The sequence below is a fragment of the Glandiceps talaboti genome, chromosome 18, assembly GCF_964340395.1.
Source record: "Glandiceps talaboti chromosome 18, keGlaTala1.1, whole genome shotgun sequence".
Classification (NCBI taxonomy): Eukaryota; Metazoa; Hemichordata; class Enteropneusta; family Spengelidae; genus Glandiceps; species Glandiceps talaboti.
Genome location: NC_135566.1, coordinates 17,687,115 through 17,713,178, shown reverse-complemented (window position 1 = coordinate 17,713,178; position 26,064 = coordinate 17,687,115). Strand labels below are relative to the sequence as shown.

At 35.5% G+C, this 26,064-nt stretch overlaps 1 protein-coding gene across 1 annotated transcript; it reads right to left on the bottom strand.

Annotated features, from left to right (window-relative positions):
- Nucleotides 1-571: 571 nt before the first annotated feature.
- On the bottom strand, nt 572-24,690 carry LOC144449130 (serine/threonine-protein kinase 36-like). The gene is made up of 29 exons (XM_078139591.1): nt 24,583-24,690; nt 23,564-23,704; nt 22,782-22,859; nt 22,042-22,221; nt 21,158-21,316; nt 20,190-20,325; nt 19,641-19,819; nt 18,815-19,018; nt 18,305-18,528; nt 17,577-17,676; nt 17,029-17,120; nt 16,531-16,636; nt 15,364-15,514; nt 14,592-14,827; nt 13,786-13,884; nt 12,994-13,088; nt 12,439-12,502; nt 12,119-12,229; nt 11,382-11,518; nt 9,637-9,802; nt 8,414-8,517; nt 7,767-7,972; nt 6,582-6,655; nt 5,645-5,786; nt 4,702-4,886; nt 4,047-4,176; nt 3,112-3,184; nt 2,406-2,502; nt 572-1,727 (listed from the first exon to the last, which is right to left on the bottom strand). Exons 1-29 carry the CDS (start codon nt 24,664-24,666, stop codon nt 1,554-1,556), a joined length of 3,927 nt encoding a protein of 1,308 aa, XP_077995717.1. The 5' UTR covers nt 24,667-24,690; the 3' UTR covers nt 572-1,553.
- Nucleotides 24,691-26,064: the final 1,374 nt, after the last annotated feature.

The following is a 26,064-nucleotide window of genomic DNA, read 5'->3' as shown; positions in this document are numbered from 1 at the left end:
CAAATTGAAACTTTTTCACCTATATTGTTCTTTCAGTGGTGCACCATTGGTTGCATCATGGGCCTTACTTAGCATACATGAATATTTATTAGATATCTCATGAATATTCATGACTACTTTTTTGAAGGAAATAAGCACTTCGGAGTCCCAAATATGCATCATGTGTATTTGTTCTTCTGGTCCATCACAAATTGAAAACAATGATCCTCAATTGCACATTTCCAAAACAGGATGACTCCCCACCCCCCACCCCCATCACTTTGAATTTCAAAACGAGAGTGAACTCCCCCTCCCCCCCCCCCCACTCACCTATGTTCCCCTTTAAAGCTGTGATGCATAAATATGATGGGATGGACCTCTCTAATAATAGGACCGCAAACTCATTTCTGAAAACATCTCTAAATTTATTTTAATCAAATCACAAATATACATAGATAATAAATTCCACAAGTCATACATGTATATGTGTGTCAATGAATTACATAGAAAATTAAAAATTATCAAAATTATCAAACATTTTCACTGCAAAATAATATTTCTTTGCATACACATATATACAAGAAACCATACAGAGACTATAATACTAAGTATTATCAACAAGTACAACATACAAAATTGATGTACCAAACAAAAAACATACATTTATAAGTACGACATTGTGTAATGTTTCATCATTATCAATGTGATTTTTACTCTCATTTGTATATATTTTTCCATGCATAGCAACCCCAGTGGAAGAAATTCATCGCCATGGTGATGTCTGGAAATATTCATCATCCATAAAACTTCTCAATGTTATATTAAGTGTTTGTACAAATCATGTCAAATCATGAATATACTTTAGTATTCTTCTGTCATGGTTACTAGTTGCTATGGTAACTAGCTGTCACTAGGATGTGTGCCTATTTTACAATGTGAACACATCGATAGAAAAATCTTCGACGATACCGTAATATAACAACAAATCTTTTGCTCTCAATGTAAGACAGCAGAAACCGAGCTTCAGCAAACTAAAAGTAATGTTGTGACACATTGATATAAGCTACTGAATGGTCTTTGGTTTATTATACTCAATGTAGGGTGGCATTTCTTATGACTTCCATGATCTTGCAGTTTATATTTTTTAGACTTCACATGACAGGGTGATTATATCCACATCTAACAACAACAATAGATTTTAGTTTGTGTCCATTTCAGTTTGCTGAAAGGTCACTTTCCAGAGTAGTATTTTAATGGAATGTAATATATCAACTTACTATCCATATTTCATACAAAATTAGTATAGTGAAAGTTATATTGTAGTTGTTTAATAGTAGGTGACTTTGTGCTCCAATGGAATGGAAAATACTGATGAAATAAGAAGGCTGCCCTCAGTAGTTGAACTCTCACATGTCATTCAAGCCAAGTACACTCATTTACATCAAATGTCATCAAAAGAGGGCGCTGTTTGTAGAAAGGTGATCTTCATCATCTATGCAATCATACAGAAATCAGCTGGCAGTCTATACATTGGCTAGCTATTATCTATTAAGTCCAGGTCCTATGCCTTATGTTCACTGTGCATCAAGTGACTTTAAAAGTCGAGAACAATGTTGTCTGACTGCAGTATTACTGGTCCGTCCACTTCTAGGGGTGAAAACACTTCCTGGTGTACTCATTCCAGACGCCCTGCCACCATCCTGTGTCAAACTGGATAATTTACTAGGTGCATTCAGAGTTTTCAGTATCTGCAAGACATGAACGGATAAAGAGATGTTATCAGATACTGCTACAGTAGTCATAGTCTGTAAGATACGCCTTGACAGCGCCCTCACACATTGTACATCGGTCAACCCCCTTTCAGTAGACCATTGGAAGCTGGAGAGGCTAGAGTGACACAACATATCTTAGTCTACACCATTCATCAATAATTCACTCATTTTCGTGATATCATGTTTTCACACCATTTTCCAGGAATTCTGATAATCAACGTAACTGTTGAGCTTTTTATAGAGGAATGCCACTCCAGGAAATAGAGACATTTCCATAAACCATGGGTTCTGGAGAGTCATTTCATGACTTTACCTCACTTACACTTACTTGTGATTTCAATAAAACATCAAGTTGATCTTGTGCCTTTATAGGGTATCTTTGCTATGGGACATTGCATCATGGGAGTCAGCAGAAATAATATAATGAAGTTACACAATGAATATTCATGAGAGATGTTTTACACTGAAGTGTAAAGGCACTCTGGATTCAGAATGGTTTTGAACCTGATACTGTGACAATGTTATAGTTGACCTGTTCACTCATACCGAGGCAGACATTTTGTTTCTATCTATGCTGTAATACCTGGATAATTCAACAAAGTACAACTGAGCAAAAAAATGTGAAATATAGATCGAACATAATCATTTGTTTACCTCTTTTAGTTGTTTATGTTTACACATAGTACGTAGTGCTATAAGAGCCGTTTCCTGGGTTATGTGTTGACTGTCATGACAGGCAACTTCCAACAGGCTGAAAGATGAACACATAGTCACAGATGTAATTAATAACTAAATTATTGTATTTTCAACAGGTTAAGTGAAATTGAAGAAATTAGAGTAATCTGACAAATAAATGTGACAACTGATGATGGTAGGACTATGAAATGGAGCTATAGTAATTTTTTCATGCATTCATGCTTTTTAATAGGAACAACCCATCATTTATTGACATACACCCTCTAGTGGCCAAACTGTACAGTTTTTCTTCTCTCCAATGCCTGGAATATGGTATACTAGTGTATGGAGCTTGTTTTTCATTCTGATTCATTTGGTTTTGACAATTTACTTGAGGAATTTGCCTACATAATACAGGATTACATTATCAACATAGATGAACAGCAGTTAATTGGTTTGCTCTGGAGTTGAGGAGGTATAAAGGATTGTGCCACTATGGGTCCATATTAGAAGTAATTACTCTACAGTGCTTTGAGCATTGTTTAAATTGTAGGACGGTGGTGAATAAAAAGGTACAGCCTGTATCATTACCCCCAAACATCCACAGCCTTATGGAATGATCTGTGTCTAGTCTGCCTGTATGTCTGTCCATCTATGGACAGCCATGGAAGTCGACAATACTCACCCCTGTACAGCTTTAGCTTTGATAAGTTGCTTACAAAGACTCCCAGAATGCAATGCCAAATTACCAAGAGCACCTGTCAACAGAAAAAGATTAGCCAATCACACACACCATAAACATTCAAACTAAGTACCACTAACAGTAATACTGTAGACCTAGATATTTTCGCTACTAGAAAATTGTGTGATTTTCACTCTTTAGCTAGCTCTCAAAGACTAATTTTCACTAATCATCAGACTGGTACTTTGTATTCATGTACAAGAAGGCATTTTAGTCACTGTTTATGTTTGTGTTTTTGTTGTCCAGCAAAGTAAGCGAAAATAAGTCTTTAGCAAAAATGTCCAGGTTCACAGTATGTCTTTGATCAGTAACAATTAGATTTTGACTAAAGAAGGAATTATCAAATAATATGTATAGTGTGACAATGTACAGGAAGAAGGAACATTAATTCCTTGAAAATGTAAACCATATGAACTATTAACACGATAATGTCTTGACATAGAAAATATACATTTTTTTTGCTGTCTTGAAAAAGTATTTCATTTTTTTTTGTATCAAATGAATATTGTTGACATATTCTCACAGAAAGGGTTAAACGCCCCAACTCAAAGACTAAGTCAGTCCTATGCTGTATATCTATCTATCTATCTATCAACAGTGTTGTTACCATTCCTTAATAAGCTATGGAGTCTTGTTCTATGCATTCAAGTGTATACACATTACATTACATAAACAAGACACCCTAGCTTGGTAGATTATGCAAAATAAATGATTATATTAATTATTCTTAAGCATTACACAAACACTTTCTCTGCATTCTAGCTGGTGCACAGAGCAACTAAACACAAATAATGATAGTTATAGAGGAAAAATAACAACACTCACTTGAGCATAGGTGACCTTTTAAGATTTTCAAAAGATATAGCTTTATAACTTACCAGCAGCATTGGCCCTAGTTTTTGATGTGCTATCTCCTAATAGATCCACTAGTATAGGAACACTGGCAGATAGCTGGCTGTACAGAGTATCATCATGGAAGGCTGCATTGCCTACAGCAAAACTACATGTCTGTTGGAATTACAATTATAGTTTTAAAATCCTGGAAAATGATGACTAAACTTCATATAAAGTGCAAGTATACTAAGTATACTATATCAAGTTGTCTCTGTTAATTTCATGTTCATATTCACAAAAGGGAACAATGCCTTCTTGCTAATGCCCTTGTAAAACATGCCATTGCACTGTATCCATATTTAATTTGATTGTCCGTTGGTAAGATTAGCCTGGCTTACATTGCTGGATGCGGAGTCATGATTGTTGAATGGTTAGAGTGGCCTGGCTTGGAATCTGCACATTGCTGGTTGTAGAGTCATAATTGTTGAATGGTTACAGTGGCTGGCTTGCAAATTGCTAGTTTGAACACCACCACTGCTGTTTGATTCCGAATGGCAAAAGTCCTTGGGTAAGATTTGAACTATGATTGTTGCTCAGTCAACCCAGCTGTATAAATGGGGACCTGGTAGGACAAAGTGTCCTCACCACACTGTTCACTTTAAGACAACAAAGTTAGATAAACATTAATTATTTACTCGCCTTTCTGACATCATTATCTTCATGACTTAAACATTTCAGTAACAAAGTAATAATGGTATCTTTAGATTTGAGTACACCATAGAATTCATTGGAATATCTCAGCATATTTCCAAGCAGACCACACCCACGACCTTGAACTTTAGAATTCTGATGTGACAGCATGGCTTTCAGTGGTGCAAAATCACCTGTGGACAGAATGATCATCATATTATCAAATCATGTTACTATGACAACGTTGATTTATCTCTAATGATAGATTGTAAGTGCTTATTACATTATCTCACCCATTCTTGCATTGGTATATGTGGCACGTACATGTACAAGTTTTTGCAAAACCAAAATTACAATGCAATACTGAAAACATTAATTGTATATGCAGAGCATACTTTATCATGATGTAGACAAAATTATAACAGAGCCCCATGACACATCAGAGCCAATGTAGGTACATTTACTTGGGTGGGGTTTTTTTTGCACCCATGCATGCAGAATTTTCTGTAGCTGCTCTTGCCTTCATTCACTCATGGAAGTATAGCTGCACATAACACTATGGTGCAATAACAGCATTAATTCAAATATCCCCAAATACAGTACACTGACTTGCACTCACTCATGAAGTTAAAATTCTAAAAGTTGTTTTTTTCCATGTAGTACTAAAATCTATACTGACTATGGGATATATCAGTGTTGCTTTCCATGTACAAATTAGATTACTGCAAACTCTTATGAATATCAATATTAATTAAACGTACATTTCAAATATGGTGCATACTATTAATTAAACATACATTTCAAATATGGTGCATACTATTAATTAAATGTACATTTCATATATGGTGCATACTTCACTTCAAAGTGCATTTCATTACAATAGTTTTTCCCAGAGCAAGTTTGTAATAGTTTGAACTAGGTTTCTGTCAGATAAACATTTTTAATGACTTACTTTTATCTCCTTTCAAGATACCCTTCAACATGGGTAGGTGTTTTTCTGATGTCCTTGCTAGATGTGCGTAAACAGAGAGAGCGTCGGCTCGGATGGCTTCTGAACACTGGTTGGAAATTAAAGTAGCTAACAATGACTCAGCCTAAAACATAAGCACAAAGAAAAATTAGACAAATTAAAATTTTCCTAAATTTTCTCTGATATCTGAAAGGAGAGCTGAGTTTTATTTATAATTTATACCACTGATCTGAACTTTGACTGATTTATGTTGATATAATAATGTTTATTTATACTAGATAGTTCTAGCATATACACACTTGTCTCCAAGAAGTCTAGTTAAGACCATCCCTCATGGGTTCAGTGTTAATGCAGGAGGAAACCGGAGTACACAGGGGAAAAACTTGTGTTGTTTGGTAGAGTTGAACTGAGCGACACACTTCTTACTTAGTGTGGTAAAATTTTTAATCAAACCCTGAATAGGTTGAACCCCGACTGCAGCAGTAAGAGACAGGTGGTTTAACCACTCGGCCACCGACAACCCCTTATAATAACCATTATTGCATCACAAAATGGAGTCTTGATGAAAACAAAATATTGTTCATAGAACACATTAAGCAACACATGTTAATGACACATTGAGTGTAAAACTGGAAAAAATTACAGTGCTTACTCTTTAGGTGACTAAAACACCCTGACATGAACAAATATATGCTGTGCTAATGCCCCATGAACACATCTTAAAAACAGAACAATCTAACATTGTCCCTAGATGACACAAAACAATACACACATGGTATTAATTAGTTCTTGTACCATGACCAAGGGGTTCTAATTACTTATGAGTAACATTTCATCTGTTCATGGTCGAAAAACTTTGTCAAATATGGACAGTTTGACAAAGCCTGTTTAGAACTTTCTTATTACATTTCATTCTCACCTTGCACTCATGTACAGCTTCTGTGAACTGTGTAACAAAGACAGAATCACTGAGAACAAGCCTGGCTATTAACCCTACAAAAAATAAAACAAACTGTTAGATTTATGAATTTCAATTAAAGAGACATAAAATTGCATGCCTGAAAAAAGGAAACACAATATACTTAGATATTATTCCCCAATATTTTTCTTCATTCAGTAAAGTAAAATAGGAGTAACCTAAGGGGCCTTGTCACTATGAGGCAAAGAATGTAGTCACAGTACCTATGTCATGTTCTATTGATATCTGGATTCTATTGTGACATTACCTCTTTTTGTACATGTATACCCATCCCCACCCCAAGTATTTAGATTTTCTGCTCTCCAACCCAAATTGCTCATTTATAATAAATAAAATTAATGACTTGAAAAAAGTAACTGTAAGGGTTCAATGTAAGATAATACCGGTAATATTAATAATAATAATAATGTTGGGTTCTTATATAGCGCTTTCCCACACCGTGCTTAAAGCGCTTTACAATTATTACCCCTGGCTCGGATCAGATGGCCCTTTAGTCTTCCTCAACTCCCCGGGGAGCATACAATCCATTGCAGCCATTTCAGCGCATAGGATTAAAGCCTTCACATTGCAACCTACATCCTACCAGGTCCCCAATTATACAGCTGGGTTGACTGAAGCACAGTCGTGGTTCAAATCTTGCCCAAGGACTTTAGCCACTCAGAAACAAACAGCAGGCAGCGACAGGGCTCGAACCTGCAACCTGTAGATTCCAAGCTGGTCACACTAACCATTCACCCATCATGACTCCACAAAAAACTCTTTTAATTAGGTCTCAGACCCCCAAACCCCATACACCTTCTAACTAACTTGAGCAAAATTGATAATTGTTTCAGACAGCACAATCAATTCAGTATGTAGTAGTATGTAATACTATGAATACAAAGCCCTCACTTCCGACATGTATTCCAGTGCCATGTATTTACATGTCCTATCGCGAAAATTCTTCCATTTCTCGATTTGATGGCATTTGTTAGAAATATTTCTACAAACAGATTCCATTAAAATTAAATCGTTTTTGTGGGATGAGAGCTAAAATGGTTCAAAACCCCCTCAAACCAAAAGTAAAAGACTTTTTTTAAAAAAAAATCTTACACTGATGTTGCCCTAAACAGAATCAGAACTTACCGATGGGTACAGACAGTTGGTGTGGAAGTAGGTACGCCTTACATACATAAACCAGTTTGAAAATCACTTGACTTTGAAGCATACTTTCCAGTACACTGGTCATTAGGTTATCATTGACATCAATGGCAAATGGAAAACACAATAACTGAGATACTTGTAATACAATATCAACTATCATCTCAGAATAATTACTCTCGTCTGTAGCCCTGAAAAAAAAGTAGAAGACAGAAACTTTGAGTTCTGATCTCTGTCAGGAGATTCTGAAACTGTTGAGAACTGACTGGAGTAAACAACAATTGAAATATAAAGAAAAATTGTGACCCAGTACTTTTCAAACCTAAAGACTACAAGATAGAGGGCGCTGTGACCAGGTAAGATTTTTCACCAGCACAAAACATTACAACAGTGAATTTCATAATTTTAACTTCATTTTGCACTGAGAAATACTAATACTATACTAATATCTCACCAAAGCTCTCATCATTCTACAAAAGTGAACTTTTTAGACCAAGATTATATCTTACATTTTCCTCCAACTGGTACAAAAAGTTATAATGTATAAAACATACACAGCTGTGATGTGTATGGCGATAGAATGCTTTGGGCAGGTTAACTCAGGTACAGTGAAATAATACTTTCCAACTTACTTCTTCTGTAGTCCTGCAAGGAATTCTGGTGACAACAACGTAGTCAGACACAGTGTTACTATGCCATCTGGATCTACAAGTAGTGGTACACACTGCATGGGTTCCTATATGTACAAATAACAGCATTTACAGGTACATGTAGTATATACATTGCAAACTACTTCTAAATGTAAAGTGTCTCAAAGTGCTACACCCTGGTTAATTGAAACCTTTCAAATACATTGCATGCATGTGGAGGTATAATTATTCCTCAATGTTTTCTTCATTCAACAAGAAAATACAAAGGGTTTTGTCACGACTCATCTACTGATGCATAGTGGCAAGGCCCCTTAGGTCACTTGTATTTTACTTGGCTGAAGGAAGAAAGATAGTGGGGAATAACATCTTACGACTTTCAGATTGGTAATCGAGGTTTTGGGTTATGTAAGATAAGAGATACAAACTAAATCTATCATTCTTCAATGTGGTAGATTATACAAGTGGGTGATAGATGTTCCTCTGTTGTGTGAATCTAATCACCATGTGATCAAGATAGTGTAAACATTGGAAGTTTCAAAACAGTACACTGCAAGTTTATGGAACTAGTTTTCAGAGAGCCATCCCACTTAGACCATAATTAAACCAACGTCCATTCAATACCTTAAACTGAGTCCAAAATACATTGACCTTTTCCAAGGCATAATGACCCACCTTAATAATAGGTTTTTGACAGATTTGTTCTCATTTTCACCAGAGACGGTTCATATAAGTGTCTGATGTTGGCTGGAATTTCCAGCCACAAACCAGAGATGGTTCATAGGTCTCTGTGGTTGGCTTGAATTTCAAGCCACAAACCAGAGATGGTTCATAAGTGTCTGATGTTGGCTGGAATTTCCAGCCACGAACTATCGCTGGTTCACAGGTCTCTGTGGTTGTCTGGAATTTCAAGCCACAAACCAGAGATAGTTCATAGGTACTAGGTCTCTGTGGTTGGCTGGAATTTCCAGCCACAGACCTTAAAAATCACCTATATTATGCAAAAAGTGGTGAAGAAAAATAGCCTATTTCCACTTTTTTGTGCATATAATGACCATGAAATTGACCATTTGGAATGCTCAATGTATTTTGGACTCAGTTCTTATCACTGTTGTATCAACATGTTGTGACAATAGTTTTAGTTTGTGTCTATCTAATAGTAACCTGACACATTGAATACCAGAGTAGTAACACCATAAGTGAAGTACCTGTGTGAACACTTGTGTTGCCAACTGTACAGCAGCCATTAGTCCTGATGGTGAAATTAAATTCCACTCCGGTGTATTGATTGATTCTAACGGTTCCTCACCATCCTCAATATCATGTATTGGCATATTGGTAGTAGGGTCATTTACTCTTAGCATCTGTATAAGTCTACAAGACAAACATACAATAAACATAACAGTTAGCTTATCCTAAGGGGATGCCACTCCAGGTAATAGAGACATTTGCATAAACTATGGGTTCTGGAGAGTCATTTCATGATTTTACATCACCTACAATATTACTTGTGATTTCAGAGAAACATCAAGAGGTGATAGAAAAGTTGTGAAGAAACCAATTTATTATTTATCAAAATTTTCAAGATAGTTTACAGTTAAAAGCATGGAAAAAAGTGGAACAGTTTGACTGTCATACTGGCTTTCATGAGTAGAAATGCCACAAAGACAATCTGAATTATATATACCGGTACATACCTATGCCAGACCATACTCCATACAATCTGAGTTGTATGTACTTACCTATGCCAGACCATACTCCATACAATCTAAGTTGTATATACATACCTATGTCAGACCATACTCCATACAATCTGAGTTGTATATACATACCTATGTCAGACCATACTCCATACAATCTGAGTTGTATATACATACCTATGTCAGACCATACTCCATACAATCTAAGTTGTATGTACATACCTATGTCAGACCATACTCCATACAATCTGAGTTGTATATACATACCTATGCCAGACCATACTCCATACAATCTGAGTTGTATATACATACCTATGCCAGACCATACTCCATACAATCTGAGTTGTATATACATACCTATGTCAGACCATACTCCATACAATCTGAGTTGTATATACATACCTATGTCAGACCATACTCCATACAATCTAAGTTGTATGTACATACCTATGTCAGACCATACTCCATACAATCTAAGTTGTATGTACATACCTATGCCAGACCATACTCCATACAATCTGAGTTGTATATACATACCTATGCCAGACCATACTCCATACAATCTAAGTTGTATATACATACCTATGTCAGACCATACTCCATACAATCTGAGTTGTATATACATACCTATGCCAGACCATACTCCATACAATCTAAGTTGTATATACATACCTATGCCAGACCATACTCCATACAATCTGAGTTGTATATACATACCTATGTCAGACCATACTCCATACAATCTGAGTTGTATATACATACCTATGCCAGACCATACTCCATACAATCTAAGTTGTATGTACATACCTATGTCAGACCATACTCCATACAATCTAAGTTGTATGTACATACCTATGTCAGACCATACTCCATACAATCTAAGTTGTATGTACATACCTATGCCAGACCATACTCCATACAATCTAAGTTGTATATACATACCTATGCCAGACCATACTCCATACAATCTGAGTTGTATATACATACCTATGCCAGACCATACTCCATACAATCTGAGTTGTATGTACTTACCTATGCCAGAACATACTCCATACAATCTAAGTTGTATGTACATACCTATGCCAGAACATACTCCATACAATATACTTACATGTACATACCTATGCCAGACCATACTCCATACAATCTACTAGTATATACATACCTATGCCAGACCATACTCCATACAATCTACTTGTATATACATACCTATGCCAGACCATACTCCATACAATCTACTAGTATATACATACCTATGCCAGACCATACTCCATACATTGGAATCCAAAACTAGGTTGGCAACAGTAGATTCCCGTACACTAAGAAACTGACAGAGTAGTAACAACAGGCCATCTAGTACACCATAGTCAAAGGGACATCTTACACAAATCTGTAGAACAGAGAGAATGCTAGATTACCATGGACTGAAACTAACTAGATGTGTTAAAGATGTGTCAAGTGTATACTGATTGAATTGATATAGGGCTTGTAAATATCATTTAGTCTATTTCAACATTAATATCACATATCTGTGACCACCAAAGGATCAATAACTATTGATACATCGATCAGTTAGAGAATGTTGCTACATTATTGGTTGATATTTCACTACGACTAATCAACAAGTTGTTATATCATGAATGTGTCTTTGATGACACTTAAGAGAGACATCACCAGTAAGTTGATATATTAATGGGCACAACAACCCTGTACTAGGTATGTGACTGTTACAGGGATGGGGTAGTTTCCTGATTTATTTCCATCAATCTACATTAATGGAGTTACCTGGTATTTGACAGTTTTATATAAAAGCCGAGTAACTATCCAAATCCAGAAGATCAGATTGATGTGTACAAAGCATGATTTGACCAGTTGCCATGGTGATATTCGTATGCCTCAAATGCTGGTGTATTTTAAATTTAATACAGATCAGATTGATTTGTACAAAGTCTGAATTGACCCATTGCCATGGTGATGACCTTTTACCCACCTGTGACAAGTCAGTCAAAGTTGCACTGGCAGCATTGAGTAAGTCTTCAGGTGGTACTTCTACAGCAATACCAGCATACAGTAATTGACTTACTAAACTAGCTGCTGCAGCCTGTATGAGAAAAAATAACATCATTTACACTGTAGCTAAACATACGGCATAGAAAATATTACATCAATGTTGTTACTAAAATGACAGGTTATAATGGTCGGGATTGAGAAATTGGAGTATATCTTTTTATCACACAAATACAAATCTTTAGCTTCATACACATCACATTATGTAAAGTACATGATTGTTTATAAGACTACTGTACTTACTGTATGGCTGGCTATTTGAGAGTCCAAAAACACAGCTGTGAACAGAACACTGGCATCTTTTATTCTGAGAGAAAAACAAAATTGGTCCAGCATAAATAAATGAATAAATAAATGAATAAATAAATAAATGAATGAATAAATAAATCAATCAATCAATCAATCAATCAATCAATCAATCAATAAATCAATAAATCAACCATGGTTCCCACAACCAGTGTATTTGCTAAAGGTAGTAAGTGGGTAAAATTTACCTGTGAGTTCCCCAGTCACTTTACCCGGGTTCCCTACCAGTGTTGTCGTTAAGGGTGGTAAGTAAACTCTACCTGAGTTCCCCAGTCACATAATACATGGATTACCCACCCAATACATTATATGGGAATCTAGTATTTAATTTTTACCTCACTTTCCTTTCTGTTTACCAGGGTTCCCTAACCTTAGCAAAACAGGCTGTATAAGTTGATGAAATTAGATGACCACATACTCTTCATTGTATGACATGAAACTTTATAAAATGATGTAAAGCACAAAATAAGATTGAGTGAGTTGAATACTTACTTGTCTGGAATGTCTCTAAGTTGAATGAGTAAAACTGTCAGTGTGTGAATGACTACTTCATATACTGTGTTTACACTCATATCAGATAAATCAATCTAGAAAACACAAAAAATGAAGTTGACAAAAAAAAGATGGTCAGTGCGGAGAAAATCACCTTCAATGGTGACTTCTTTATAATTATGAGACATGAAAAATAAAATCAGCAATTTCATTTAATATGTGCAAATAAGACACAAATGCAAACAAAAGTATGCTATCTTATTTCGGTTTTCAAACAAAGGTTGAAAACATGTTTCAACTGTATTCCTCGCAATAAATTGGAAAAAGGATTACTAGGCAAAATACAAGTCTGTGCCTAGAGTTAACGGAAAATTCAATATATGTTTTGACTGTACATTTATGTTTTGCTTTTACCTTATCTACCTAATCTTATTTCTACAGATGAACATTAAATACAGTAAACTGTGATCACCACCCTCTAATACACTTATCCTTACCTTGCCTTGAAGGAGTTGTAACAATGATGTCCAATGGCAACTTTGTGTCAGTAAGATTTGTACAAACTAAGACTGTCACCCTCTATTACTAAGATTTGTACAAACTAAGATTGTCACCCTACCCTTAGCTTGCCTTGCAGGAGTGGTAACAATGATGTCAAATGGTAACTTTGGGTCAGTAAGATTTGCAACAAACTGAGACTGTTACCCTCTAACATTAAGATTTGTACAAACTAAAACTGTCACCCTCTATTAGTAAAATTTGTACAAACTATGATTGTCACCCTATCCTTACCTTGCCTTGAAGGAGTAGTAACAATGACGTCAAATGATAACTTCTTGTGACAAGGAACTCACATAACTGAGTTGACATCTGACAACATCCATACAATATCTGTAAATTCAAAAACCATAATATCATTATCATTATGTTCCCATCTTGTTTGATTTGCATGTAGTTTTATAGTTAAAACTTGGTAGTATCAATCTAAAATGGTGGTTCTTGTGTAAACTCAAAATGTTACCAACTTGTCTACAAGATTAAATGTATAATTATGTCCCATCTTGTGCAGTGTTTTTGCTAAGGGTGGTAAGTAGGTAAAATCTACCAGGGGTTCCCACGTCACTTTACCTGGAATCCCAAACAAAATTACCATAGACTGTATGGGGAAACACTGCCATTTTTACCCCTTTCTCCCTTTCTGTTACCGCGGTTCCTCTCAACCTTAGCAAAAACACTGTTGTGCCATTGTAGTATACAGACCAGCCATGGCAATACAAAGATGATGGACAAGACTGAGTGAGGTACACAGGGCCTAAATATTGATGATGTACACCATAGTCTGCTTTGTAATCCAAAAAATAACATTAGATTAGGGATGTTAAATGACAGAGAAACATATGTTGTTAATGTGTTATCCAATACAAATAAATACAAATGGCAGCGACGGGGTTCAAACCTGCAACCTGCAGATTCAAAGCCGGCCACTCTAACCATTCACTCATCATGTACATGTAGCACTCACAACTAGAGGATTAATCACGTCACATTGGACAAACTGTACCTCAGGTTTACCAGATGATACAACAGAACATACTTACTTTGACTGCGTTTTCACTGTTAGTGGCATGTCTTAGTTGTCTCAGAAAGTTATCAGCCAAGGCTTCATTCTTTGGAGCAATCAGTTTCTCAGCTATGCATACAGCCATCTTTCTCTTACCATCTAGTGATTCTGTATCATTCAATGGTAGATTGACAATGGCAGCTAATGATCCAATACACAGGCTACAAACCTGCTCAAAGCGATCGGACGCATCTTGAGCATCACCAGTAGCAACTGAAATACAAAATGTTAAATTTACATATTAATAAATTTATTTGCATATAGATTTGTTACTTTAATTGTCCACCAAGGAAACCATCACTTAAATAACACTCTACAAGATCTTTACATTTAAGTCATCATACAATCAACACTCAAGGTTCCAGAACAAGACTTCAAACATATGGAGATTGGTCTTTCAGCCATGCCAAGCGCAATTCTTTGGAACCAATTGCAAACCACTGTCTGCTCTGCAACCAGTATTGAGACTTTCAAGTCATGACATACAACACTCAAGATTCCCAGAACAAGACTCAAAACATATGGAGATTGGTCTTTTAGCTACGTTGCCGCAATTCTTTGGAACAAACTGCTAACCACTATCTGCTCTGCACCGAGTATTAAGACTTTCAAGTCAAGACTAAAGACATACCTTTTTTGAGAAAGCTTATTTGTGACAGTATCTATTTGTATTTCCAGTGAGCATCACTTGATGGATACTAGGTTCTATATAAATCTCTGTACCATATCATTATCAGTGATAAACTTACCTTCCAGTTTCTGTAGAATACTTTTGTCTCTTACAACAGAAGCTAACAGTATCTCTACAACATTGGCGTGGGCTGTGGCTAGACTACTGTAGAACTCATCACAAAACATTGGAGGTGTGTGGTCCATCACTTCACATATGTACACTAAACACTGCATAGCAAAAAAGATAGACAACATATTTTGAAATTGAAGTATTACAAAATGAATGTATGTAATGATGATAATTTATGATCATAACATTTTACTTTTATCAGCCGAAGTGAATTTCCTTTACTCGAACTGTGACTTGACATAAAAAAAGTGTTACTGTGAGTGAAATCAATCATCGACAATCAAATAAAGACACAAACTATAACTATTATGTAGGGGGTTCTCACATAGCCAGTTGTGTTGACTCTAGTCATACCTAACATAAAAAACAACAAATATGAACATTTAATGTCGGCGAGTCGACTTATCTTTTGTGTCTGATGACACAAAATTCAATTTGATTATGTAAGTGTATTTAGTTTCTTAGATAAGGAGGGTTCCAGGTTAAAGTTCTGCAGAGTTGCTGTTAAATGATTGGACTAAATGAAGGCTATGCTAATATTGGATGACTTTGGTATGTGATCTGTGTCAGGTACAAAAATTCAGTGTGAATGGAGTCCCAAATCCAGCTTCTTAGATTAACTACTTTATGCCACCTCAGCATGAAACTCACATTTTGAAGTCTGAACATAGTCATAGTGGTATGTTTATATTAGCAATCCAGCTGGGTGGCATCTCTGATAGAGAATTTTTTCTGAAGTGGCCACACATTCAACCTCATTCAGTGTTTAGACTACGTTGATTACAGGGTGATTACATACATCCACACAACCAAGGCACATGATAGTTGTCACCAACTTGTGCAATCTACCACATGCTACCATACTTTTTTATTTGTGTCTATGTTATTTGCAGATGATACCTTTTCCATAGTAATATTACAAACTTTTGAAACAGTATGAACACAAAAATACCTAAAAGCAAAACCTAACAGTATTTAGGAAAAAATTGTGTTTCTGATAACTCAACCGAATCTACTTTAAGCCACCGACCCTAAACATTTGTTTAAAACAAAAAGATGAGAGATTCTGTCTTCTTGACTTCATACACGTCTGTTTTCTTTGAGATGTACTTACATAGACAACTTGTTCCTTCAGTGCTAACACATCATCTTGTTTGTTTGTCATCAGTGAGGGTGCAATCCGAGCAAAACTTAGCCCTACCATCATGAACTCCTTTGCACTGAAATATGATAATATGAAATGTACAGTTATGAAATATAACAAAATGAAATGTCATTTGTGAAATGTAATATCAAAAATGAAATGCCCATTGTGAAATGTAACAAAATGAAACGTACAGTCATGAATAAGACTGTGTGCCTCAGTTTGTCAGTGTGTGTGTATCAATGTGTGCATGCAAAGAATGTACATGGTACATGTGTGCGTGTGTGCATGTATGCAAGCGGGTACGTGTGTGTGTGTGTGTGTGTGTGTGTGTGTGTGTGTGTGTGTGTGTGTCTGTGTGTGTGTCTGTGTGTGTGTGTGAAGAACATACACTAAGCAAACATTCCATTGCTATAGACAAGATAAAATAAGAATTTTCACTTAAAAATTCATGTGATATCTACATACCTGTCTATTGTCAATGAAGTGCTGGCATCACTCACTACATAGGATGTTATAGTGGCTACTAGGTCCAGTAGAATTTGTAAACACCAGGGTTGCTGTCAATGGCAACAATGAAAATACTAAGTTTTAGTGATACTTTGTTTAGTCTACATCATTCATTTTCAGTGAAGGTAATAGGCAGTTTGTAGTCATGAATATTCATTGTTCACCTATCGCATACACATTTCTGCTGACTCCCAAGAGGTAATGTGACCCACAGCAATGATCCCAAATGAGGATAACTTCAACTTGATGTTTCTCTAAAATTGTTGAAAAACCATGAAATAACTCCCAAGAATCCAAAGTTCATGAAAAAGCCTTTATTTTATGGAGTGGTGTTCCCCTTTATCGACAAAGAACTTTTACATGTTCGATGAATATATGCATAGGGCAACATTCCTATCTTCAGTATAGACTCAATGTGAAATAAACCATGTGGCTATATATGTACAATGTATTTGAAACTTTCAGGAAATGTAAATCATAACAAAATGACATTACGGTGTTGTTACCTTTTTGACGTTGGTTTTGTCTTGAAGCTGTTCAAGAAGCTGTAGTGGTAATGCAGGTATGTTGACTGTACTGTTGAATTCTGCTAATAGCTGGGGTGGGCTACAATCAGATTAAACAACATATTGGAAATTTTATATATCTTGTCGATGGAAAGATACATAATTTCTGAATCAGTTCAATAAGTTGAATAACTGATGTGTGATGGACAAAAACTACTATAATACTTGATGCAAACACATACATGGACACATATGCACACATACACACATACACACATGCGTACATACATACATACATACATACATACATACATACATGCATACATACATACATACGTACGTACGTATATACATACACACACACATACATACATACAATATTACATACATACATATACATATTTTGTACCTATATATACGTACGTACGTACATACATACATACATACATACATACATACATACATACATACATACATACATACACACATACATACATACATGTACAAAGACAGACATATACACACAAACATACATACATACACATATATACAAAAAGATGTATGTCCACCCCCCACCCCCAACCCCCCCCCTACACACACACACACACACACACACACTATATAGATTACAGAATGGTGCATGGCATGTCATGATGAATATTGGAACGAGAAAGAGTTCACTATCATTAAAGCACTCCTTCAAATGTAAGCATACCTATGGTACATACCTTCTACATGTCAGTATATTAGTAACGATCCTCAATCCTCCACGAAGTCTGGAAGCACCCTCTAACATGCCTTCTAAGACTTGACTTGAAGCAGACTTTAACCTAGCAGCTAGCTTAGTAAGAAACTGTGTGTCTTGTAGTAACTGCTGCATTGCCTGTGGTTCTGCTGCAGCAGGGTCAGTGACCTCACACAGATGATCCCATTCATCCTCACTATCTCCTTCCTGTTGAAATCAAAGGGTAAACCATAGCCATTATCATCAGTGGAAACAGGCGCGATTGATGATCTATATTTTCATGTTTACATTGATTTGTGTAATAATACATTTTAGAATATGATGTCCTTACTTCTTTGTTTCCGTGGCATTTTGTTTTCCATTACTATTTAACTTTATTGTTTTGAGCTATGCAAAGTGTGCAACACATGTAAAGCCATCACCATTCATACACTACCGGTACCTTTAACATATATACGTCTGCCTACAGAGGGCAGTATAACCTTTTCCATACCTCATCTTCCAATTTGACATGTTCAATACTTTTCCTTGGTTTCTTCACAACTTTTCTGCTCTCTACTTCCACACTAGGAAACTCTTTACCATAGTCTTTTTCAATTCTGTCTTTCCTAGGTGTTGGTGCTGAATCAGGTGACTTGTCTTCCCAGCCATTGCCCTTGTCTTCTTTTGCCCATGCTTCTTGCTTTACTGGTTGTTTCTGTTATAAAACAGTTCAGACTTGATGTTAGCACTTTGAAATTTTGACCCATTGGGGGCACTATAGCATGAAACCTCAATGTATTACAAATGGTATACCCAGGAAAAATCACCTAGCTTAAAAATGTAGTGCTAAACACTTGACAGTTGGGATTTGTTTGAATTTTTTTGAAATGCAATTTTACCACTGACTCCAGGACTGGAGACATTGTACTCTCTTCATCTGACCACTGTTTAGGGAATTTTTAGATCGAAAATTTGACCCATGTTTTTTTTTTCAAGTAAAAAAAATGAACCATTTGTGTGACACCATACATGTTCATGTTTCTCTCATGCAAAAAATCATTATGTGTTAATATAACATCAAAACAGCCAACAAATCCTAGATTCTCTTTTCCTGGTTTCTATAGCAACTACAGAAGGTCACTGGTGGTACTGCGCACTGAACCCTCTGTGAAAAAATTCTAGGAAAGTAGATCAAAAACAAATGTTGCAGTCTCCAAGCCTTCTTGTGAACACATTCTATGGAGAAAATTTTGACACTTGTAGGTCTTTCCTATTCATGAAAATTCACAAAGTTTGATGTACAAATTTCAAAATAAATGTAATGGTGCATAACACACCTGTTGTTTGTCCTGTTTAACTTTCTGTTGTTGTCTGGCTTTAATTTTATTCATGATGGTAGTGCCCGGTGGTTGATTGGAGGATTTTTCTCGGATGACCTTCTCTTTAGCTGCAATGACCTCTGCTGTAGGTTCTTTAGTTAAAGGACTGGTTAGATTGATAGCCATGGATTCCCTGGCTGAAATCACAAAAGAACACATTTTTTGTCTCAATAACAGATGGAAAAAGAGTGGAAGTGAATTTTAGTCTGCCAGAGTGTGAAAAGAAATATGCAATATAATTGGAAAAAGGAAAAAAATGAGAACAACGGAAGTTTATTCATTTAGTATACATAATATATATCCCTGGGGATTACCAGTATCAAAGATACAGAAAAATGAAAGTTACTGTTTCCTTGGAACTGATCATGCAGATTTAGTTACAATGAAAATATATCAAAAAGTATGACAGTTATTTCTATGGGTTATTCCTTCTTCGTTTTTAGCTTGTTAGTGAATTTGAAATTGAGAAAAACATTATCGTAAACTAAGAATTGATTTTTTTCCTACCATTGACTCCATCAGATACGAATGGATGATGTAAAAGATGGGGCCATGATAATCTCTTCTTGGGATTCTTTGTTAGGAGACCTTGTAAGAAATCTTTGAACTCTGGACTCATATTCTTAGGCCACTTGACAGGATCCTATAGATATAATGCATAGTACATAAATTGTTAGTTGTGTTTTACGACCATGTCAAATTCTAGTCTTATAACAAAACCTGGGATCTGTGTTCAGAAGGTTGCTGAACAAATTCAAAGCCGAGGATGACAGTACCACTGGTCCAACTGAACTGTCTCTGGTTGATGCAGCAATACAGTCTTGTAGTAGTAGTAATAGCAGTAGTAGTAGTAGTAGTAGTAGTAGTAGTAGTAGTAGTAAGAGTTCAGGTCTGAATGTGGAAGGTTTCTGAACAAAAGCCGTGAACGACAATGCAGCAAGCCCCCCAATAACACCTTTGGCACTATACATCCTGTGGTCACTTTTAAAAGTTAGTAGAATTGCCTGACGGTCTAGCAGTTAAACTAGTTGAATTCATACAAACTGCTGTCTCTTTTGGGTCAGTGCATGGGCTTCTTTTTTTAGTGTGTGTGGATCTGGTTCTATCTAAAGACTTCTCCACATGTAATATGTTACTGTGCATTCATATTTAAACTATTCACAACATGTCAGTGAATGCTTATAATTATGGACTCCCGCTTACAGTTGAAAATGTCCAGAGAATTTTTTGAATTTGTAACTATTCACAATATATCATTCTCTTTTACAAGCAATCATTGTGTAGTGTGCTGTAGGTTGTCTTACCGAGGTTTGGGGTGGTAAACATCAAATTCCTTTGAAAATAAAGTTTGAGACTTGGGTATTCTACTATCTACTATCTATTGTCTCAAGTCAAAATATATTTTGAGTATCTCAGCAACAAATGCATTTTGAGGAAATAATTACTAGTAACTGGAAAGTAGAAATTTGCCTTACCTTGATAATAAGACTAACAAGTTGAAATATGCTATTAGTGTAGAATGGTGGAGTGCCAACAAATAATTCATACAGTATACATCCTAGTGACCATAAGTCAGCTGTATGATCATATGGTTTTTCCTCTACCAGTTCTGGAGACATATAGAGTGGTGTACCCTGAAAAATACCACAAAAGAATATCTTAGACACCTACTGTTAGAACACACAGTTTAACTTACAGTGAAATTTGCTGTTTTTCATAAATATGAAATAATAACAGAACCCTGTGGAAGACTAAGATATTTGCACTTGTACTAAATACATTTCTTGCTGGTCTTACAGGCAATTATCTTGTGAAAATATGGACACAGAGAACACCATAAGCATTTATACAAATATGAAAAGAAGGCCACATTGGCACTCGCATGTTATGGGGTTCAGTCACATCATTGCATAGTTACTGATTTTAATACATCATTCTACATACAATATAAGGTATGCCATGACAGGGCACGCTCCAGTGTCACTGTGCCCTCTAATGATAGCCAAATTTTGGTGTTGTGAGTCAAAATGAGAAAAACAGGGATTTCTTGTGAGTCACCACATAGGAAGAGATAGGGGAACACCAAGTTTTGTTGTGTCACTAGAAATTGTGTACGTAAGTGGTGCATCAAATTGGCTTAGAGGGCACACTAGCCCCCTCACACATCAGTCAACCCCTTTCAGAGCAGCCAGTGACGGCTGAGCAATACAACATGTCTTACATTTAAATACAAAACAGATTTCTTTCCTTTTATCACTACCTATTTACATCTGAACAGCCATCGTCCATACCGTGATCTGGAAATGTAAAATTCGGACTTCTCTTACTAACCTAACCTAGTCAACATATTATACTGTACCTTGATGGATGTTAGTACCAGTGTGTTAATACTCATAGCTCTAGCAAAGCCAAAGTCACACAACTTAACCACTCCTCCTTTGCCCAGTAAGATATTCTGTGGTTTCATATCTCTGTGTAGAATTCTATGTGAATGTAGATAAAACAACGCCGATACCAAGTCACACGCAATACTCTGTACCTATAAATAGGAAAAAAAAAATTATCAATTTTTTTCTCATTTTATCTTATGGTGATCAGTTTGTACAAATAATACTTACATCTTCACATACATATTCTGTTTCTGTTGACTCAGCAATATTAATAAAGTATCACATCAAGCTGTGGATATCTAATTTAATATCTACAGAATCAGCTATGGTATTTCTTTAAAGTGGCCATATGGATGAGGATTGGGTATTTATTTTGGATTTTTTAATTTATAAAACAATTTTATCATGATTCCTACTTGAAAAATCAATGTGAAACAACATTGTCTAGGTCTGTGTTTGTCCCTTTAATACATTGCAAAAAGCTAAACAAATGTGCAAAAATGATTTGTTATTGTATGTACAATATCAAACATTTTACAGTTATTATGCTTTTGTAATTCATTGAACTACAAACAAAGACTTGACATATATTATGTGACATTGATTTTTCAAGTAGGAAGCCCTGAAAAAAACTGTTTTTATAAATAAAAAATCTCCAAAATAAATACGTAATCCTCATTCATATGACCACTTTAATCTGAAACCATACCTTATCTTCTGAGAGGCTACCATCATCTTCCAATATCTGAAAGAGTTCACCTTCTGCATAGTCAGTTACAGCTACGACCTGCAGAATGAAAACAAGAGTAAAGAAATAATAACAAACAAACATTATGCAAGATACACAATTCACCCCAACCTCACAAGCAATCATTTTAAATATGGAGTTTTATAAAACTTGCAATTTAGTAAAATGTAAGGAAAGCACTTTGTAATAATATTCTAGAATTACACAGGTTATTCTAGAATTACAAACAAGCAGTTCAATTTTAGTAAACAGCATTTCAGTTATTTTTAACCTTTGATCTCTCTTAGTGAATCCTCATAAGAACGACAAATTCCATAATTATATTTACACTTGACCACTAGGTGGCGGTATGATCAACAAATTATATTCCTATAGAGGCAATATAACATTCTTTCAAAATCATACCACTACAGAAAGCAAGCTCTCAGCAAACTAAGGTAAACACAATCTAAAACTAGTGTAGTTACTTGTAGTACATTACACAAGTGGGTGATAGTCTTAGTCGTATGGATATCACAACACTGAATGAGATATATGAATGAATATATTGAGATATATTGCTTTCAGAGATACCACCCCACTGTGTGCAATTACATCCATATCTTATATCAACATGAAACAATAGTTTCAGTGTGTGTCAATCTTAATTAATATGCCGATAGCTTGATTTCCATAATAGTATTTTTCTTCCATTTCAGTAAAGGAGAGACAATATCAAGTTTGGTCAACATATTGATACTCACCTCTTTGTCAGTTTCAAAGGTGTCCAACATTTTAATGATGTTGTCATGATGTAAACCTCTCATTATATCTATTTCTCTTCTTAGACTCTGAAGTTCTTTGTCTGTACGGCCAACTTTTGGGATGAACTTCAAAGCTACAACCTGTTAGAGACAGAAAAAACTCAAAACTCAAACACCAAAATTGGCAAGAACTTGGGATGATACAACAAACATGAAAATCTCAAATGACTTATGCCAGATATAGAAGCTGGGATCACAAAAAATTTAGTACTTGTGTTTTCCAAAGAGCAGTAGTATGAAAATAAAATAAAGGATTTAAAAGAATTAAATTTGGGCCAAATAAAAAAGAATTGTTTCTGGTCAGGTCATTCTGTCTACAATGTTGCGATGACGCGATTTATTTTTATTCTCAACAAACTTGTCACTCAATCTACTATTTACGACAGTTACTGCTCTTTTTATTTTAAATTAGTACTTTAGAGCAAGTATGTATGTGGGGCAATGTCATTTACTTGTTCATGACTGGCTCTGCAGTTGTCTTCACTGAAGTACGGCGGGTTATTTTTGTGTGCGCTGACCAGACACAATTCTTTCTTTTTTTTGGCCTTGTAGAAACATTAACTTTAAATTGGGAGCCTAAAACCTTGTGATGATGGTCCTAATTCCCTTGCTTATATTTGGTAATTACTGTCACTGTAGTGTTGTCTCTGAAGTTAACAAATGTTGTGAGCCTTCTTGTAAATGTCTGAGCTTTTTTCTTGAAATGAAGGCATTTTAAGTGTATCCAAGCAGTCAGCCAACTCCTGCAATTATAATGTTTTAACTGAACATCAAAAACTCCTCTTTCAGACAGGAATGCACTCCCTTCTCTGGCATTTAACCAGAAATTGCGGACTTCCAACCCTCTTGCAAAATCTTTGGAAGACCTCAGTGTGGTAGATCTGTAAAACTACACTCTGCCGAGTCTTGCTTCAGATTCGCTATGTATATGAACTATTATTGCAGTAAGTAAACTGTACCTGGCTGCTGTACTTGCGTCTACCTTTGTACACTCTTCCAAAGGAGCCTTCTCCAATCAACTCTAACACATGATAGTTATCCATATTTGGGTATATTCTGTCACTGCTACGTTATAAATCAGTGCATACCTAGACAAATGATACATTACATTATAAATACAACTGTGTAATTGCTAGGTGAATTCTAAAAATTCATTGTGTGATAACATTTACAAGGATCAGCATTCATATTATTATACTATTACGTGTTATATTGAATGTTCTTTTTGTTCAACACACATGACAGAAAGACAGAGACAGAGAGACAGAGCGACAGAGAGACAGAGAGACAGAGAGACAGACAGACAGACACACACAACATATTACCTAGCTTATTTAGTGATATCTACATTGTATCAGCACATGTTGTATAACAATATTATTATTATTATTATACAGTTAAAGGGATAGAAGCTATGTAGTTTGTAAATTTTTAGGTGTAAGTTTTGCTACAAATTTAAAAGGCATTCACATTATTCGACTGTACATGTACTTGCTAAATGTAATCAACTGAAGTCAAACCTGGTGTTAGGATATAATATAAATATAAACAATTCAATGACATGATTTAATATACAATACTCAAGCCAAGTTATTGTCTTTGAACAGAAAATATGGATCAATATACCTGGTCATTCTATGTCATGACAACCCATATCTATGTCACAGGTTGTGTGGTGTGTGAAATAGGCATTATTTTCCTGATTTTTTTGTAAAAAATACTTGAGGAGGTATAATTGTATTGTTCTCCAATATTTTCTTTATTCAGTTGGAAAATACTTGTGACCTAAGGGGGCTTGTCACTATGAGTCTAGTGACTCACTGTGACAAGAGCCTGTTAGGCGTTAGGTTACTAATATTTTCCTTGGCTGAACATAGACAAATATTGGGGAATAATATCTTTAAGTTATTATACCACGCACCAGCCAAGTTGAACACAAAATATGGAATATATACTCTGGTCATTTTACGTCACGACAACATGCATCTACGTTACTAGTTCTGCTGTTTTTGAAATATGAGTCAAAACGTTCAAAATTGCCATTTACTTTCCCCAATCTTTCTTTGATATTACTGGTGCTGGTATAATTATGCTATTCTCCAATATATTTCTTCATTCAGCTAGAAAATACTCACTACGAGTTGCTAGACTAGGGCCCGTTAGATCCCTCATATTTTCCTTGGCTGAACAAAGACAAAACATTATTGGGGAATAAAATCTAATTATTATATACATAATTTGATAAACATGTCAAGGAAATATATACATGCAAGTTCATTATTTATGTATAAATGTATCACAAACTACACAATAGATAACTAAACCTGCTGATTCAGAATGCAATAAAAAAATTATTTGCCCATCGCGAATATTCACATGATTTCTAAGGGCATTTTTTTCAGTTGTACAATCAATCTAAGATTGTTGGCCACCGGAAATTA